General features: G+C 46.7%; 1 protein-coding gene across 8 annotated transcripts in view; it reads right to left on the bottom strand.

Annotated features, from left to right (window-relative positions):
- Positions 1–16,521, bottom strand: part of GALNT7 (polypeptide N-acetylgalactosaminyltransferase 7) — a 115,899-nt gene extending 99,378 nt beyond the window's left edge. For 5 of the 8 annotated variants that reach the window (XR_016393462.1, XR_016393463.1, XR_016393464.1 and 2 more), the window contains exon 1: positions 16,323–16,521. Coding sequence is in view for 4 of the 8 variants with exons in the window: in XM_022594881.3 (XP_022450589.1) it covers positions 16,323–16,448 (126 nt within the window). In the remaining 4 variants the exon portion in view is untranslated. Of the gene's footprint in view, positions 1–7,150; positions 8,907–10,289; positions 15,649–16,322 lie in introns of those variants that run through there. The other 3 variants (XM_022594880.3, XM_089912710.1, XM_022594882.3) reach the window with 2 other exon arrangements.
- Positions 16,522–17,897: the final 1,376 nt, after the last annotated feature.

Genomic DNA, 17,897 nt, shown 5'->3' with positions numbered 1-17,897 from the left:
ACAACTTTCCTCATCCGTAAAATGTAAGAAGATTAAATTGAGAATGTGGACAAGCCTAGAGGGGGGCATAGTAAGAATTCAATAAAAGTTCCTGATTAGTATTTGATGCTCACCAATCCATTTTCAGACTAGAATTCTGGGTGAGGAGAGACAGTGCTGACCTATTATTTTATATATATGTACACACACACACACACAAATAAATAAACAAAATGTATGTGTGTGCTTAAAATAAGATTCAAGGTCATAGGAAAGAAAAGCCTTATCACTGTACAGTGAAAGGCGTAGTCCAACTATGCAAGGATTAAAAGGGCATAATTCTCATTTTTAAATGTTCCTAATATAGAGAAGAGTATTTGAGAAAAATCCAGAAGTGGCAGAGCTGAATCAGTAAAAAGAAAAATTAGTCTTCACAGCTCAGAGACAATAGGATCAGGGTTAGTAAAGCTAAGAACGTCTTTACTAAGCCTCATAATTAACCCCAGGGCAGTGACAGATTTCTTACTACTCATTCACTAAGTAGAGGTTTGAAAGCTCAGAGTGTTTAGCAGCCATAACTCAAAACTAGTGTGGACGGTGCTGGGGAAGAGTGTGAGAGACAGTGGGATGAGCGTCCTGCACAGACCAGCTGCTCGTCCAGCTCCATTTAACCGCTGGCTTAGCCAGGACGCACCCAAAATGAGTTTAAACAGCAACTTTTATAAACCATCCAACACAACTCAGAATCATATCGATGACTTTTTTTTTTTTTTGGAAGGGGCAGGTGGAAAAACAACTTTGCAAATGTGATGCACACGACAGTGTAGGGTCTGCAATTTCCAGCATATTTCCCTCATGTCCTCTTTCCTTAAATCACCTCCACACTAAAATGACCAAGTGCTAAAAGATTACCTTACAAAACAGTATATATCCTAGAAACAATATACAAATTAAAATATTTCTACAGTAAAATAAAAAAGGCAATCCACAAAGTAGTACATATAAGGTCTTTGTCTATAAATGCTTAAATTTGAGCAAGGAATACACCAGACAGATCATAATAATTAGCTTTGAGTAAGATGGATTACAGGGGATTTTTAGTTTCCTATTTTCTTTCACATTTTTATATTTTCTACAGTAAACGTATGGTTCTAGGTACTTTTGCCGCAAACATTTTTGTCTCATAACTAATTGGCCATTTTGCAGTAGAACATAAAATAACAAAAAACAAAAATAGCAAAAAAACCCAAGAGGGGCATGAAAAAAGACAGTGAAACGTGACAAATGAATAACTAAATTAAAAAGACTTTATTGTGAAATACAAAATATTTGAGTATATTAAAAATGTGTGTAGACCATGGCAATACTGCTCAAATAACTGGTTGTATCTCATGTCAACCGTGGTGTGCATCAAACTAAGAAACCATCTCTCAGGGCAAATCGTCGGCTTAAGGCCACCAACGTGGTCCTAACGGGAAGAACTGCTACCACATTTCAACCAGTTGAAATCAAACCATCAAGCCAAAAACTGCCAACCAGTTATTTTATCATTCACGGTAAAACTGCCTGACGGCCACTTGTTATGTGGCAAAGAAGCCTACAGCGAAGCTGCTTACGGTGAAAATGTGGGCATGTGAACATACATTTACTTCAGGAGAAAAGTGTGACTCAGAAGTAAATAAATGAGAGCATTTTCCTCTCTCCCCATTTTAGAATATGAGTTCACCAAAGGGCATAACTTTTAAGGTGGAAGTCTAAAGTCTAGGATACTCATCCCCTTTTCACTGATAATTCAAAATAAGGAATTCATAACAAATATGCATAATGTTAGTGTTATCATTCTTTTAAGCACTCTCGCAACGACACAGGAATTATTATGCTCTTCCGAGGAGGAGGAAGGGACGGAAGGAAGAGAAAACAAGATGTGCGACACTGCAGGTTAACCCGGCCCCGGGGGCTCCGACACGGGAGGCCTGAAGGAAGCCCAAGGGCAGCGCTGGGGCAGATCCTGGGTCTACTTCCCGGACGAGGGTAAGGAGCCTGGGAGAAGCCGTCCCCAGGCCAAGACCACCTTCAACCCAGGGTCCACGGGCCACTTTTACCGTGTGATTGACGGCTTGATGGCAGCTTTCGCTTTTAATCTCCAGCTTGTCTGGCGGAGCTTCCTGCTCTACGAGCCAGGAGGTAAATTAATCAGCAGAATTCCCCCAGGATACTCAGTATTTGCGGAGATTAACAGCCATAGTTATCAACACGGACGCAGGGTGAGGGCCCCATCCTTCCCCTCCCCCCAGGACCCTGAGCCGCAACAGAACGCCTCCCCTTTCCATGGCGCGTCTTCCCACCTCTCCTGGTTCACACTCTCTGCCCTGCCCCAAGCCCTGGAAGGAATGCTGTAATCCACTTCAGTGCGCCTTCCCTAGGAATCTTTTCTCGTTAATTCTGCACTGATTTGGGTTTTTCATAATCTCAGTGAGAGAGTCAGAAGAAACCACCAGTGAAGTATCATTTTATTTCAGAACCACGAGGCTGCCGAATGTCTGGACCCTAAACAGGGCTTGTCCTTACTTGCCTGGCACACAGTTTACATGACAGAAACGTTACGATCAGGAGTCAGGTAGGCTCTGAGGCTGCACCAGGAAATAAACTTCCCCGCAGCACAGACGTGACCTCCACCACCTCCTGGTGACTGGCCTACAGGGCGAAATTCTAAGCCGAGTATTCCTGGGCTTCAGGTCTCTTCCGCTTGGGCCAAATATCCAATACATTTTAATTCCTTACAACGTCCGGGACAGGAAGCATTTACGCAGCCTTATAAATCATACAGATGTAGGCCCAGTATCCTTAGAACCTCAGCGAAGTCTCTCAGAGAAGTAACTGTAGTCGTATAAATCCCAAATGACGCTAGCTTTCCCTCCCCAAACTGAGTTTTCCCACCTTTCTTTCTGAGACTCACTAACCTTCACTGCAGCAGTAAGTCTGGCATCTAGGAGATGGGTCCTTTCAACACCCCAGGGGCCCCCAATGGACCCGCCATCCACTCCCTGAACACACTGGACATTCTCTGGGTGGGCAAAAGGGATTCCGAGTGGTGGTGAGCAGATCGGAATGCAGATTTCTCTGGCTTTCTGCTTCACCACAAACCAGTCAACGCAGGCTCAGCGGCCATGGCTCACGGGCCCAGCCGCTCCGCGGCACGTGGGATCCTCCCGGACCAGGGCACGAACCCGCGTCCCCTGCATCGGCAGGCGGACTCTCAACCACTGCGCCACCAGGGAAGCCCTACAAATATGTTTTTAAATGTACACCTGTGATATCCTAAATAAAAACAGCTATGAGTAGCAGCACTGGCCCATGGATTTAGGAAGCAAGTGAATCAAATATACATCTAAATGGAAGGCACGAGAAATAAATCAGGGACCCGACTTAATATGGCACTGCACATTTTCTGATTTTTTTTTTTTTTTTTTTTTTTTTACCACCTAAAGACTCTGACAAGTGGATACTCTGTCACCTGATGAGAGATGGTGGGAATGGAGAGAAGTCGACTGAAACTTCCACTTGCAGGGTATTAACATGTCTAAGTACCAATAGCGTGGTTTAAAAATTTTTTTTCAAAAATGTTATCAAGTAACGTTGCATGCTCCACTTAGTAATTTAAATTTGATTCGAATTTCGTCACTGCATATATGAGGCAATTTAAAATTTTAAGCCCATGCCAACCAAGGAAAATCTGCAGTCCTTTGGCAGAAAGGAATCTCCTACAAGAAAAGCAAATCTCTAATGTCACTTCCATTCCAAGTCAATAGTTCACAAGATGAAACAGCTTCTTAGAGCATCTTGTTAAAAAAAGTGAGGCATGTAAGAGTTGTGGGGAGAGGATGCACAGCAGTAACAGAAAGAGCAAAAAGGTTAAAAAAAAAGAGAGAAAAGGTTCATTTCATTGTCTGTAATTTTAAAAATGAAATTTTATTTTATCATTAGCACTGACTCATCACAAGAGTTGTGGGTAGAACAGATGACCGTGAAGGTTCAGTTATCTTTAATTTAAAAGAATTGGGTATTTTCAGAAAATGCAACCTCTGTGTGTTAAAAAAAATTCTGAGTAAGCTGCTGGCCTCACCATTCAGAGGCAACATGCTGGGTGCCCAAATGGCAGGCTGGATTTTTCTAGCTACTCGGTGGTCAATAAAATATATGACTGACATTTTTAACCCTGAAGGAATTCTTCTCACATTTGGCACCCACTGGGACCCAAAGACACGGACCAACCACTCCGTAAATGTCTCATAGCCAGAGAAGGAAATCCCCTGTCCCAAGGGAGGAAAAAGTAGTTGAACAGATTTCAGTTTTCATGAAGAACTGAAAAAACTGTAGAAAAGGTATGGCACTTCACTAGGAAACAAAAATGCTGAACAAATACAAATATATTACCTTTGCTGTTACCTTAAGTTTGCTTTTCTGTAATAGTAAAACTCATCTCTTCCTTAACTGTCACGACAATTTCCTTTGGGTTACTCTTTCTGCATTGTATCTATCCTTCTAAGCCATAAATCACTACACAGAGATGTTTGCTTTCAAACACAAGTACCTGTTATTTAAGTTAAAGGAGATGCAAATCAGAACACAGGTTACAAGCCACTCACTTTATCTTCAGGAAGTGATTTTTGCCAACACACAACAAAGATTTTAGCGTCTATTTTTCTCTTAGTGTTACCAGTTAACTGAGCAGAGATCAAGGATGACAACTGCCTCTTAGGAAACAGGACTGTACACTGTGAAACTATTTATTAGACTCTGGCTGCAATTTTCTTCCATTCAGTCACAGGTACAGGCTGGCACTCTTCCTGCAGCAGTAACTCATGGAAAGGAAAATGAAACCACGTTCATTAAAGCCTTCCTCAGATTTCAAAGGGGACGCTGGAGAGAGAATCTGAGAATACCCATGTAGAACACACGTCCTCTGACACATACTTCAGGCCACGCCAGTGCCTCTTTACTCAAGCTGGGAAGCAAGCAGAACCTGGGGAAAGCCTGGCATTTGGGGCTCTATCATCTTTGCAGGTTTGATGTCGCTCTTCAAAGTTTTTGAGGTTAACAACTGTGCTTACGTGTGCTCTACATTTATTTTAAAATAGAAGTTATATGTACCATGGTTTGGAGTCTAAATGCTAATTACAAAAAGAAGAGTAAGAGTTATCTCAATTTCACACAGAAAATGTATTCCTTTAAAATACCAAGGTACTTGGAAATCATCCTCTTTTAGCACATTTTTAGAATAGAGAATTTTAGAAAACTATTTGCTAAAAGTATTTTTCTCTTGACTACCCACTAAGATCTCCCTGGACTGTAAGCAAATTTATTTTAATTGGCCACCACAATGGAAACACTCTCCTGCAAACTTTTTTTTTTTTTAATTTAACTTTTATTTTGTTCGGATGCACTGGGTCTTCGTTGCTGTGTGCAGGCTTTCTCTAGTTGCGGCGAGTGGGGGCTACTCTTCGTTGCGGTGCGTGGGCTTTTCATTGCGGTGGCTTCTCTCATTGCGGGCTCTAGGTGTGTAGGCTTCAGTAGTTGCAGCACGCGGGCTCAATAGTTGCGGCACGTGGGTTTCAGTAGTTGTTGTGGCTCACAGGCTCTAGAGCGCAGGCTCAGTAGTTGTGGCACACGGGCTTAGTTGCTCCGCAGCATGTGGGATCTTCCCGGACCAGGGCTCGAACCTGTGTCCCCTGCATTAGCAGGCAGATTCTTAACCACTGCGCCACCAGGGAAGTCCCCCACAGGATTCTTTTATAAATACTGGACTTCGAATTTCCCCGAGTCCATCACGCAGAGCAAGTTAATGAAACTGCATGCCTATATTTCCCCATTCTATCAATCCTTTGCTTAAATGCTAAAATGTAATTATATATTTTAAGTGATCAAAACTTCCAATCTTGACAGTGATCTTTTAGCTTAAAAAACTAAACCCTCTACCAGAGTAGAAAAATCTGCATGTGTAACTTAATGAGATTTCAGTCATTTCCATTCCATTACTCTGAAAAGCACTTTGTACTCATTTGTTCTGTATAATTGAGAGCTTATTTGCCAAAAACTCTAATGGATTTTTTAATTCATTTTAAACACCCTGGCAAGAGTTAGCAGATTTTTGAATAGGGGGTTTAAAACACTTTCTTTTAAAAGAAAGGATGTAAAATCCCACACATTGTCAAGGTAACAAATACTAAGACTTACATGGGACACCTTGCTGTACTAGAGACTAAAAGGCTAATTCTGTCAGATTAAATATTAAGAAGTGTGATGATCAAATTGTCTAATAAGAACTGCATGGTAAAATATTAAATTGCATGATGAAATATTGGGAGAAATGGGTTGGATTTAAATCACCCCAAGTAAGCAGAATTAAAACCTGCACCTAAGAATTGTAGAAAATGTCTAAGACAAGTTTTCAAACGGCTGTATAAAGTCAACCTTTGATTTCTCAGGTACACGGGCCATTACTGACCAACAACTCCAGTCCAGTATAATATATTGCAGGGTAAATTTTTCTAGGCAAGTATTTCCCATCACAAACATATTTTTCTTAGCAGCATTAAACAATCAAGCAAACAAAAATATCTTAATTGACTTAACCCCACTTTCCTAAGTCATGTTTGAAACGTTTATACAAGTGCCTAATGAACCATTTATAAATCTAAGTCGCAGCAGAATCTCCCTTCTGATTTTCTGTATCTGGACATCTTTATCCAGGTATCTTTGATATATTCTGGCAAAATGAGGCTCACATGACTCACTTAAGTATATGGATCACTTTGGTTTCTGCTGGGGTTATGAGGGAACTATTTTTCCAATAAGAGACGTTAATAATATGTATATGAAATATTTACTTTAAATTCAGCAGAATAAAATTATTTGAAGTACTATAGTAAATGCTGACAAGTAAAGAACCTCTAGAGCACATTCAAATAGCATGACCAGGGACTTTGTTAACATACTCTTGTGACTTATTCTATTTTTTTTTTCTGTTTAGCCTTTCTAAAGAATTTAGCAAAAAAGTTCTCACAGAAGCATAAAGATATTGCGTTCATGTTACGATATCACTTCTCAACAAGTGTAGTTCTTAAAATTCTGTAAAACTGTTCAGAAGTGTCTCTTATCCTGCACTACGAACCTGAGTCTACTGTTTCACTTCAGTAGCTGGAGTCAGTAGCTGGGCTGGTTCGCAATGAAGGGTTCCAGCTGGAAGAGTCAGACATTCACACGCTTGTGAAGCTACCTGCAAGCCTCGCTCACACTCATCAAAGCATCTTCTCACAGGGTTTTCTCCTTCTTCTGGTATTTTTATCAAGAGGGAAAATCAAGAGTCAAAGGATAATTACAGACAATCTCATAAATAAAAATGCTGGCACGCCCACCCTCTCATAAGAGTGACAAAAAAGTTTTGGCAATGTCTCACTTAATGTTTCTTTAAGACATACTTACTCTTTAAATACCAACTCTTTTTATAAGGTGTACACATTACCAGTGAATACCTCAATCTCAAAGCACCTTATAAAATAGTTTATAAAGATAAGAGCTACAGATGCTAAAATTAAGCCGGATAATCACTGAACATGTACTGAGGAGAGCAGCATCCTCCTGAGGCCCAAATGTATTCTTAAACTCAGGGACTCAATAAAAGATTAAGGATGGGAAAAAAAAAGAGATGAGGTCATCTCTGCTATTCTGTTCTCATACAGAACTGCTCCCAATAGTATGTGATTTAATTTTAATTCATCCAGTTTAAAACATCCTTGGTAATAACATATTCCAATTGCTTGGCATGGAAGCCTCTTAGCAGGCTCGTTGGTATTGATATAATACTGCAGCTAACTGTACCTTCTAAACTTCGGAAACCAGGCTGTTCTACAGCAGTTCTACAAACCTAATTAGATAATGCAAAGTTAAGGTTTTCCTCAAGTTTCACTGTAGCCGTTCTTACACTCAGTGAGCTGGATCAGGCATCCCTACTGGCATGTTTAAATGCTTCTCGGGAGCCACACTTTAAAACACTACAAAGGCCGGGGAGCCCAGAAGGGAATTTATAATGGAGCAAAAATGAGAACATTTCTCATTTTGAAAATATTCAGGATTTTTACCAAATGAAGCAACCGCAAGTTACTTCTCCCCTCTCCAAAAAAGACCGAAGCCCTGGGTAAGTGCAGTTCAACTTGTCTCAGGGTTGCTTTTGGGATCATAGCACTGAACCAGAATTAAACCGTAGACCTCATTTCAAAAAACTAACATCACTGAAATGCTGAGCCTACAGTTTTGCTATTGTTTCTTCCTTTAGTTACACATCAGCCAAATTAATGTATTATTACAAACTAAAAATTGCCTAATATTCTCAGGATAAAATTCCTTTCCCAACTTCAAATATTAAAATGTTGTTCTAATCACAGCTTTCCAAGTTACCTGGATTTCAGACTAAAAGAATGCCCCAAATGCCTAATATGTATTATCATATTTTAATACAATGTGTATATATAGTCTACGTTATCAAAATTATGTGACTGTGGTTCAGCTTAAAACATATGGACACCTGTGTCTCTATACACACACGAGGTGGGGGTGAGAGGCCTAATTAAGGCAGAACAGAGATAACCCCAAATGTGGGGGAAGTCCTCTTCGGTACCCACGGCTCTCTAGTAAAACCCTTTCTCGATTTGTAGTTTTCCCCTAGGGAAGATGAGTGTTCACCACTTGAACTTCTTTTTTTACCTGAGCCAATGTTCCTGGGCATCACATTTACCGAGATGCGCTGCAGGCCCTCCTCTACCCCAGGTGCCAGGGGGTGGCGCAGCAGCAGGTGTTCCTGCTTCCACGGCTGCTCGCTACATCCTTCGTTCTCGTCAGTTCTTGGTCAAATGCTGCGGCACTTGGAATTGCTGGTGGTTGGGCAAGACTCTCCAAGTCATCTGACTTCTGCCTGAGCCCTCTTTCATCTTTCCTGCTCCCGGCATTTCCCCCGTTCCTCTTTCATGCCCACGTTTTTCTCCTCCGTCCACGCCCTAAGCTACCACTCCAGTACCCAGGCCCCAGACTGGAGCTGGGCTCCTACCCAGGAGCTCACACTTTGCATCCAGCTCTGATGTCTGTTCTGGGCTCCATCTACCCAGCAGACACCTCCACACCACTGACCTGTGGCCTGTAAGCACTTTATGCCCAAACCGCACAAATGTTCTGTCTTACGGACCCCCAACTCTACTTGTGCTCTAGACCAGCACTTCGCCAAGTCTGGTCCCTGGGCCAGGAGCAGCATCACCTGGGAACAGTTAGCAGCGCAAATTCTCTGCCCCACCCCAGACCTCCTGAATCAGAAAGTGCGGGCAGGATGCCAGATGACCCGGGTTTTAAGACACTCTCTGGGCGACTCTGATTCCTGCTCAAGGTTGAGAACTGCCGCTTCAGTCGGTTCTGTTCCTTCTGAGGCATCAGCATCCTCCCTGCCCGTTCCGCCAGCACAGCCCCTCCTCCCACCAGCCACACCGCTAACTCTACCGTCGTCATCATCTCTCTCCCCACATACTCATTTGCTTGGTCCCCCTCCCGGTTTAGGCTCAGCATGAGCTACAGGGACATTCCTCTCCTCACGGAAATCTGGCCTAGGCACTGCTCCCAGATCACTCCTCGGAGCCAGCCGGAACCATTCACAGTACTCAGTGTTTCAGGGCTCAGACTCCGTTTCTCTCGCCAAGCTCTCTTCCATCCCTCCAGGCCCCGACCCACTCTTCCAGCCACCATTCCCCAGGGTCTGCCGCGATCTTTCCTGCTTCTGCGTGCCCAGGCCCTGTCCCCGCGCTCACCGTCCGACCTGCCCTCCCGGGGACCGCTCTGACTGCACCCCACCCCGTGGCCGGATGCTGCTTTCCCTGTGACCCGGGGACCCAGTAGCTAGTACGGCCCTCCTCTCACCCCCTGCAACTGTTATTCGTGCGTCTGGCCCATAGACCTGTGGCAGAAAGGTAATTACTCGTGTTGTTTATCTAGGACAATGCCTGGTGCGATGACCACATAATTCATCACCCAGCCCAGAGCACCGACGCACCCAGCTCCCACCAGCACCCAGCTCCCACCACCACCGCGCTGGCCTTCTTTCTACTTCTCATGCATTCCGGCCTCCTCCACCCTCCGGGCAGCCCGGCCTGTCCCCTCGGCTGGAGAGGCTCTTTCCTGAGAGCTACATCCGGGACTCAGCTCAGCCATCACCTTCCCCGCCTCCCCCGCGGGGTCCTGGGCCCTTCCCCTCCGCTCATCCCGCAGCGCCTCACATGCTTCTCTCCGTGTGAGATGACCTCGACAGCGTCTCTGCGGGCCCCTTCAATGGTGTCCACAGGAGCTCATCTGTGTTGTTAAAATCTGCGGGAGGTCAGAGGGCACAGCAGAAGTCAGGACTGTGCTGAGACTGACTGTGTAAATGACCTTGGGCAGGGTTCAAGGCTCTGTAACTCAGTGAGGATTACATCAGACTGCATGGGAGGGTTATTGCTACAATTAACACCACACACGCAGAATGCTGACCTGGCACAAAGGACTCACAGATGTGATCTGTTATGACAGCGTTTTTTTTACTACTTTATAGTACCTCCAATGTCTAGAGCAGTAGATGGTACTTCATGGACAACAGGTGTTTGAATCCTTGACTCAGGGAACCAGCAGCTGAACGTCACCACTCCCCAACTCCATTTCAAAAGCTTCCAAAAAGCTGCTCTTACTGCTGAATCAGTAAAACCCCAACCCAGTTCCTCAGCCTGCCATTCAAAACCTTCAAAACAGGGCCTCAACTTACTTTTCCAACCTCCAGTTCCACCACTTGTCGGCCTTCCCTCTGGTCTCACCATATTCCTACCGTCTGGAACCCTGTCGGAACCCTACCGACGCTCCAGGTGGAGCTGAATGCCGGGCTCTGGCCTCCGAGCATCCACCTCCTGCATCTGGGGAGGAACCTCTGGGTGGCGGTGACACCCTCGCGTGTGAGAGGAGACGGAGCCTGTGTCCTCAACACCCCTGCATCCCCGGCGCCAGCCCGGTACCTCCAGTTTCCTCAATTCACTGTTTAGAGCAGATGGAAGGCTGGAGGCTGGGAGGTGTGGTAACAAGGCCTGACTCCTGAATGGAAAGAGAATGACTGTTCTTATGGACCCACACCTTCTGTGTGGTTAGTAGGTCATGACCTGAGTAGCATCTTCCTTACGCCAAAGCTTTCTACTTCCTCTACTGCATAGCCTCTCCGAGGCCTAGAGCCATGGATGGTGCTTAGTAAACACTCAACGGATATTCGAAATGTCTGTTGAGTGAATGACGGCCATGTTTACAGTACAAACACATCTCCCAATTCTCACAGAATTCTGTCCACATTGTTAACACATATTCTACGTTCTCACCCTTCCCTCTTCCACCACACAAACTCTAACCATAAAATCATTCCTTTCATAGCCTCAGGCTGTGTCCGTTCTACTCTAGATATTTTAAATTCTTGATTTCACTGCTTTTCTTCTTCTGTCAGATTGTACATTCATTCTTCAGGGATGAAAATTAGAATCTAAAATATGAACAAAGGCAACAGTCGAGGTTGGAGCTGAATAATCACAACCATGTTCCAATATTCACCAGCTGTTCAAATCTTCCTGACCAACCTCTTTAACAAATCAAGTTAGAAGTTACAAATATTCTGTTTACAAATGGCCCAAGCTCAGAATTGTGATGTTCCTTCACGATGCATACCTTTCTTTCTCCCCGCCTCTAATTCACTATTAACAAATCGAAGCCCACACCTTATCTCCCATTCCATGCAGCCGGCCCCATCACAAAATAGTTACCCAGATTCAGCAGCTCAACAGTTTCCATTCTTTTTTTTACTAATAATCGTGCACTCCCCGAATGGCTATTCTAAGCCTTCACCACCCGCTAAGGAAACGTCCTGTGACAGTTCCCATAGCGAGGTTTCCTTACCCGGCTACCAGAGTAAGGATGGAGAAGGAGCCCAGGCCATGCGGGTGCTGCATCCTTTTTTTCAACTAGGATGTGATCCCTTTAGAACAGGGACTTTTCCTTGAGACTGTCTTGGTATTCTCAGTGGGGGAAGGAGGGTGGTAGTAACAGGATTGATGCCTGACCTTCCAGCACTGGACGGGAAACACTTCCACAGAATCGGCAGATACAGCAATTCTCAGGAATGTTTGCATTTCCAGGGTGTAATGAGTGCTTCAGCACCATGGAAGATGAGGGAGAAATTCCATGGGCAGGAAACAGGCATTCCGCCTCCCAAGGACTCAGTGCTTTGCAGGTACCTTTAAGAACCCTGAAAGCTTCTGATTCTCAGCCGCCCAGAAGAACGCACGTGTATGCAAAACTCAGCATTAATTTCAGGAGGCCTATGGAGCCTAAATTTCTTAGACTTGGTAATCAGGGAGTTTTTAACTGCAAGGGTGGGGGAGGACAGCAAAATGAAATGAAAACTAATCCCAGGGCATTTCACTTGGGGAACTGAAACAACAGCGACCTCTTAAGACACTACATTTCTTCTAAGTGATAGCTCTATCCCTAATAAGCAAGCTTCCATTTGAAACAGAAATCTCATGGTCAAGGGCAGAGCTTTTCTGGTTGCAACGGATCATCGCTGAGATAAAAGGCTTTGTTAAGGTAGAACCTGACTGACTGGGTGATCAATTCAGTCACAGCCTCATTAAGCAATGTTCCTTCCCACTGGTCTTAGCTTATCACATAAAACCTCTCCATCTAGCAATGGTTCTTGAATTAGTCCTACTACGGATGCTCTGTGCCTAAGTGGCATTAATAGTTTGAGTCAAGTAACATTCGCACATACAGAGAGCTGCCGGTTTACATGCAGCTTCTCACAAGTACTGAATTTGCTGTTAAAGAGCCACTGAAGGTCTTTCAACATCTCCATTCCAGACCTTTATTTTCAGAGACTAATGATTCAACGTTAAACACTCAGCGCCGAAACCCGGGAGAAATGGTCTGGGAGATACTATAATTTATTAATTAAAGGTACTGTCTACGCTTTGCAAGTGCTAAACAGATGGTTTTAATAAATGCTGACCTTAAAATATTCAGAGGACAAAGCCTAAGATGATAAGCCTTCCCATTATAACCATAAAACATAACATCAGAACGTATGGATTTTGTCTTCAGAGCCTTCCATGTAATAAACAATCTGTCATCCTTCTACTGCCTATCGGGTGCCTCTGGACACCTTCTTTCTCCTTCACTCCCACATGCAGACACCTAGTCCTGGTGCAGCTTCGTTTAATAGCTCTTGAATCAACCGACTTTTCTCTCCTTCCACCGTCACCCTGCCAATGCCATCAACATCACGTTTCACCTGGGCTATCATAACCTCCAACAGGATTCCTATCTGCTCTAAACCAATTCAGCTAGAGTGGTCTTTTCAAAGCACAAATCTCAGCCCACCTCTCCCCTATTTAAAAATCCTTCGACGAGCTCCATCCTTGGAGTTAATGGCTGCTCTAAAGACCTGATTCCTGGCATGGTCTCTCTGAACCCTCGCCCTCCATCTTGTAATTACGCTGGCCTTCTTCCATTTCCTCAGCTCACCATGCTACCTCCCACCTCAGGACCTTTGCACATACTTCTCCCTCTCAGGGGTGTCCCCCTCCCATACCCAGATCAACAATGACTCTTCTTCAAATCTGCAGATTTCAACTCAAAAGCCATTTCTTCAGGTAAGGTTTTATATGACCAAGTTCCTCCATTTTCTTACCCCCTGTGGGTTTTTTTTTTTTCATAGCATGTGGTGGCACAATTTTTATTTACAGATTTGTGAAATCTTGATTAATGTGATTTTTGACCCACTAGCCTTCAAGATCCATGAGTTTAGGAGCAAGGAGTACTTTCTTAACAACTAGCACCAGGACATGGGAGGTACTCAAAAATGTTTGTTGAATAAATCAAATCGTACACAACAGAGTACAATTTGAACGGTAAGATCACTTTTCACATCATTCACATCAGAGAAACAGCAAGAGGCCCGGAGATGGGAAAGCGAAAATAAATGTGTTCCTCTTGCCTTGACCACAGGTGACGCATTTTGCTGGGCAGATCTAAAGGAGGAAGTAGTCCAGGGAAAAAAAAGCACCAGGCTACGGCAGACTTTTGTGCCTGGAACACTGAAAGTATGAGGCAAAAACCTGCACAGGGTGGACCCACCAGGACCAGCTTGCTAGAATAGAAGCATAACCTGTATTTGGTAAATGGGATTGTCCTAGACTATCTCAGGCCATTTATCAGAATCCAAAAAAGCCCTATACATGGATTAGTGTTAAGGAGAGGCAGGTGTTTCACAGTGAGTGGAGTATGTGTAATCATAATCAGTCAGAACTTTCCCGAAAGGAGATGTCCTTCTACTGCTGTATTTCAGAAACATTTAGGTTAGCTTTTATTAAAGGGAGGCAATAGTCCCTTATTTATGCTTTTATGATTTATAAGCTATACCTTAACTTGCTTAGTTAATATTTACCCGCAAACTTAATAAAAGCGTTTGGCTCTTCACATACATAAAGCATTCTTCTTAATGTTAATTGTCTGAAAGTCTTAAAAAGCTAGCTTCAGTCTTTGGCAAATGACAGAAATTACCCTGGACCCACCGACAAACTTTATCCAATAAGTTGGACCAAAAATCAAGTTATAACCACCTCCTACAGCTAGTAAATGAGCTCGTGGCTCAGTACTTGTACCAGCACTAATATAATATTTCAGAGGAAATAGGCATTGGGGCTGACGCTCCATCACCCCTTTAGAAGACTTGTTATCTGAACTGCAGAACATTCTGAATATGGCTAGTTCTGTCACTCTTTCCTCAATTTCTTCCCCCAGGAAATGGCATCTTTACGTCTTTATTAGCTCTCGGTAAAAGGCCATTTGATCACAAATGCTTTCAAACAACTGCAATATTCAGTCGTCCTTTCTCAGTAAGTCATTTTGAAGCAAAATCATAAAGAGGTCACCATCACTCCATGAGAGCCGAGGGACTTAAAACCACAAACACATTCAAAAGGAAAACTGGGTACTTTTTATTACCATTAACTTAGATGACTTAGAAGGGAATCCACCCCAGACGTTATAAAGCGATTCCAGTGCTGTTGTGTCTTCAAATACACACTAAAACTTAAGAGTAAATCTCAAGAGTAAACCTTCCCTCATCACAGGGGCAGGAGCAGATAAGGAAATCTCTTCCTACGATTCTTAGTGTTGAAAGGACGCCTTCTCCCTCTACTTCCAGACGCTAACTTTCCAAAAGGAAAGTTAATAAAGGCGACCCCTCGGGTGCAATGCAGACGCTGTTTGCACAAGGCGCTGGAAGCAGCACAGCTGCCCAGCCCCCGAGCCCCCGCCTCCCGCCTCCCGCGTCCCAGGGGAAGGAGGGGCGCGGCCGTAAAGGCGGGCAGGTTGGGCCGGGGGCGCGGCCGGGTCAGCGGGGCCGCAGCCCGGGGTCCGGTCACCCACGTCCCGGGGCGCCGACGGAGCCCCACAGACCGGGAGAGTCGGGCGGCGGACAGCGCGTCCGGAGGAGCCCTCGGCGCGGGCGGCAACCGCACAAGTTAGTTTGGCGGCCCCGCGGCCCGGCCGCAACCGGGTGAGGGGAGAGGGGAGGAGAGGCGGGCTCCGGCCCGACGGGACAGCCGGTGGAGGGGGCTCCGGGGCGGGGGTCCGCAGGCGGGCGAGAGCGGCCGCCGGGAGGGGAGGGGGGGAGCGGGAGGCGGAGGGAGGCCGGTCCTGGGCGAGGCCTCGGCCGCGCATCGCCAGTCTCGGCGCCGAAGCCGAGGGGGCGGCGCTCTCCGCGGAGCCGGAGGCGGGGCCGCGCGTTCCCACCCGGGCTGGCAGCCGGGGGCGCCGGAGACCGGGAGGAGGGGGGCGCCCCGGACGCGCGGGGGCGGCCGGACCCAGGGGCCTGGTCCGCACTGGCGGTGGCGGCGGCCGCGGCCCCTCGCCTCCGTCAGGCATGCGCGCGCCACAGGCCGCAGCCCGGACCAGCCCCGCGTCCCCGGCCGCTGCCGCGGTGGTCCTGGCCCGGCCCTTCTCTCCTCCAGCCCGCGTTCCAGGTGCGGAGGGCGGCCGCCGAGCCCCCCCCCCCGCAGCGCGGGGCGGGGTGGCGCGGGGAGATGCGGTGGGGGCTGGGACCGGACGCGGGGTTCGGGGCCCCCACCCGCCCGTCGCGCCACCTGCGGAGCCCGCACTCGACCCGCCGACCCCGCTCCCGCCAGGCGCGCGAACAAAACAAGTTGCAGGTCGCCGCCGCCGGAGGGGGCGGGCGGGTCACTCACCCTCATCCTGCTCAGCGGGCTCGGCTCGTCCGGCCGCGGGGATAGGGAGGACCAGAGGACCACCAGCACCAGGAAGCTGCCCACCACCAGCAAACTGCGTAAGAGGAGCCCGATCTTCAGCCTCATCTTCCTCCGGCGGGGAGAGGCGCACAGCCGGGCGCAGCCGCCGCCACCGCTCTCCCCTCCCTCCTTCCCCCTCCGCGCTCGCCGCCTCCTCCTCCCGCCCCCGCCGCCCGGCGGCCGCCCTCCCCGCCTCCGATCCGGAACTCCCCTCGCCTGGCGGGCCGCCCCACCCCCGCTCTCCCCTCCCTCCCCCGGCCGCTCCCGCCCCCACGCCCTCGCTGGGCGGCCCCCGGCCGGTCCGCAGCCGCTTCCCCGCCGCTGTCCACCCGACCCCCCCCCAGGTCCTGCTACCATGCGACTAACTTACACTCTCCCCAGGTCTGTCCTCAGCCTCGGCCCCACCGCTCAGCCCTAAAAGCTGCCCGGGTCCCCAACTTTTATTGTCCTTTCGGGCTGTAACTCCGGCCTTAACGCCGGCCCCCCGGCCCCCGCCGCGGGGCGGGCGGGAAGGAAACCAGGAAGTCGCGGCGGCCGTTGCCGCAGCTCCACGTGGCTGATTTATAGCTGGGAGGATTTTTCCTTATTGATTGTGCTCGCTTCTTCACACGGCTCCTTAAGGAGCCGGATTTGTACCCGAAAGGCCCAGGTGTGATGTGCAAATATCACCGGACCCCAGGAGCTCTACTTGGAAAGCGGGTAGTACGTCGCTGTCTCTTGAGCTAATTAGAAGAAAGCCAACCTAGTGGGAATAAGCAATACCAATCTTGTTCAAGGGCTAAGTTTCTATTCCTAGGACCGAGGATTTCGGGGTTTGTAAAACAATACTAAAAAAAAAAAAAAATACTCCACCCTCGTCGTCTCCTTCAGACCCGATTTTTGCCGCTTGATGGAGGTTCCTTGATTTCTGTTTTTCAAAAGCCTTTCAGAAGCCTGAGACCTACATTACACAGGAAAGGGTATTGACAAATGTTTAGCCAGATGCCCCGGCCGGAGGAAATAATTTTTGTGCCCATATCTCCCAACAAAGATGTCAGTCGCCTCTATTGCCAGATGCACGTGATTATGTTATCAGTGTGACCTCGTATCTGCCTAATTCAAGTTGAACAGAATGTTTAATATCTTCTCCTAAGTTTTAGGATGGTAAAAGTTGATCCTTCTTCCTTAATATTGTCTCCTATCTGCAGGTACTTTAAAACAAGTGAAACCCGGTTATTTAAATTTCTAGAATGAAATAGAGAATTTCATTCAGGATAGATAAAGAATTGTACCAGACCAACTCCATGTGCTTAATGGTTTGGGTTACACTACCTAGGATATTGGGGATTTCTGTAGATGCCAGTCACTTCAGAATTCCCACGAAATATTTGCAGTGAACAATAGGGGGAAATGTAGAATGGCTGACAATATGGTCAGGTCTGTTCTTGGCTGGATAATTGTGCAGAGTAATGCATGTAAGCCCAATACATACAGCACCTGGAGGGCTGTCATGGGTTGAATACAAGTCACTGTCTG

The sequence above is a fragment of the Delphinapterus leucas genome, chromosome 6, assembly GCF_059928025.1.
Source record: "Delphinapterus leucas isolate spDelLeu-1000000601 "Yukka" chromosome 6, BTC_Dleu_Yukka2, whole genome shotgun sequence".
NCBI classification, from domain to species: domain Eukaryota; kingdom Metazoa; phylum Chordata; class Mammalia; order Artiodactyla; family Monodontidae; genus Delphinapterus; species Delphinapterus leucas.
The sequence above is the reverse complement of the archived record's forward strand: the minus strand, read 5'-3'. Positions and strand labels throughout refer to the sequence as shown.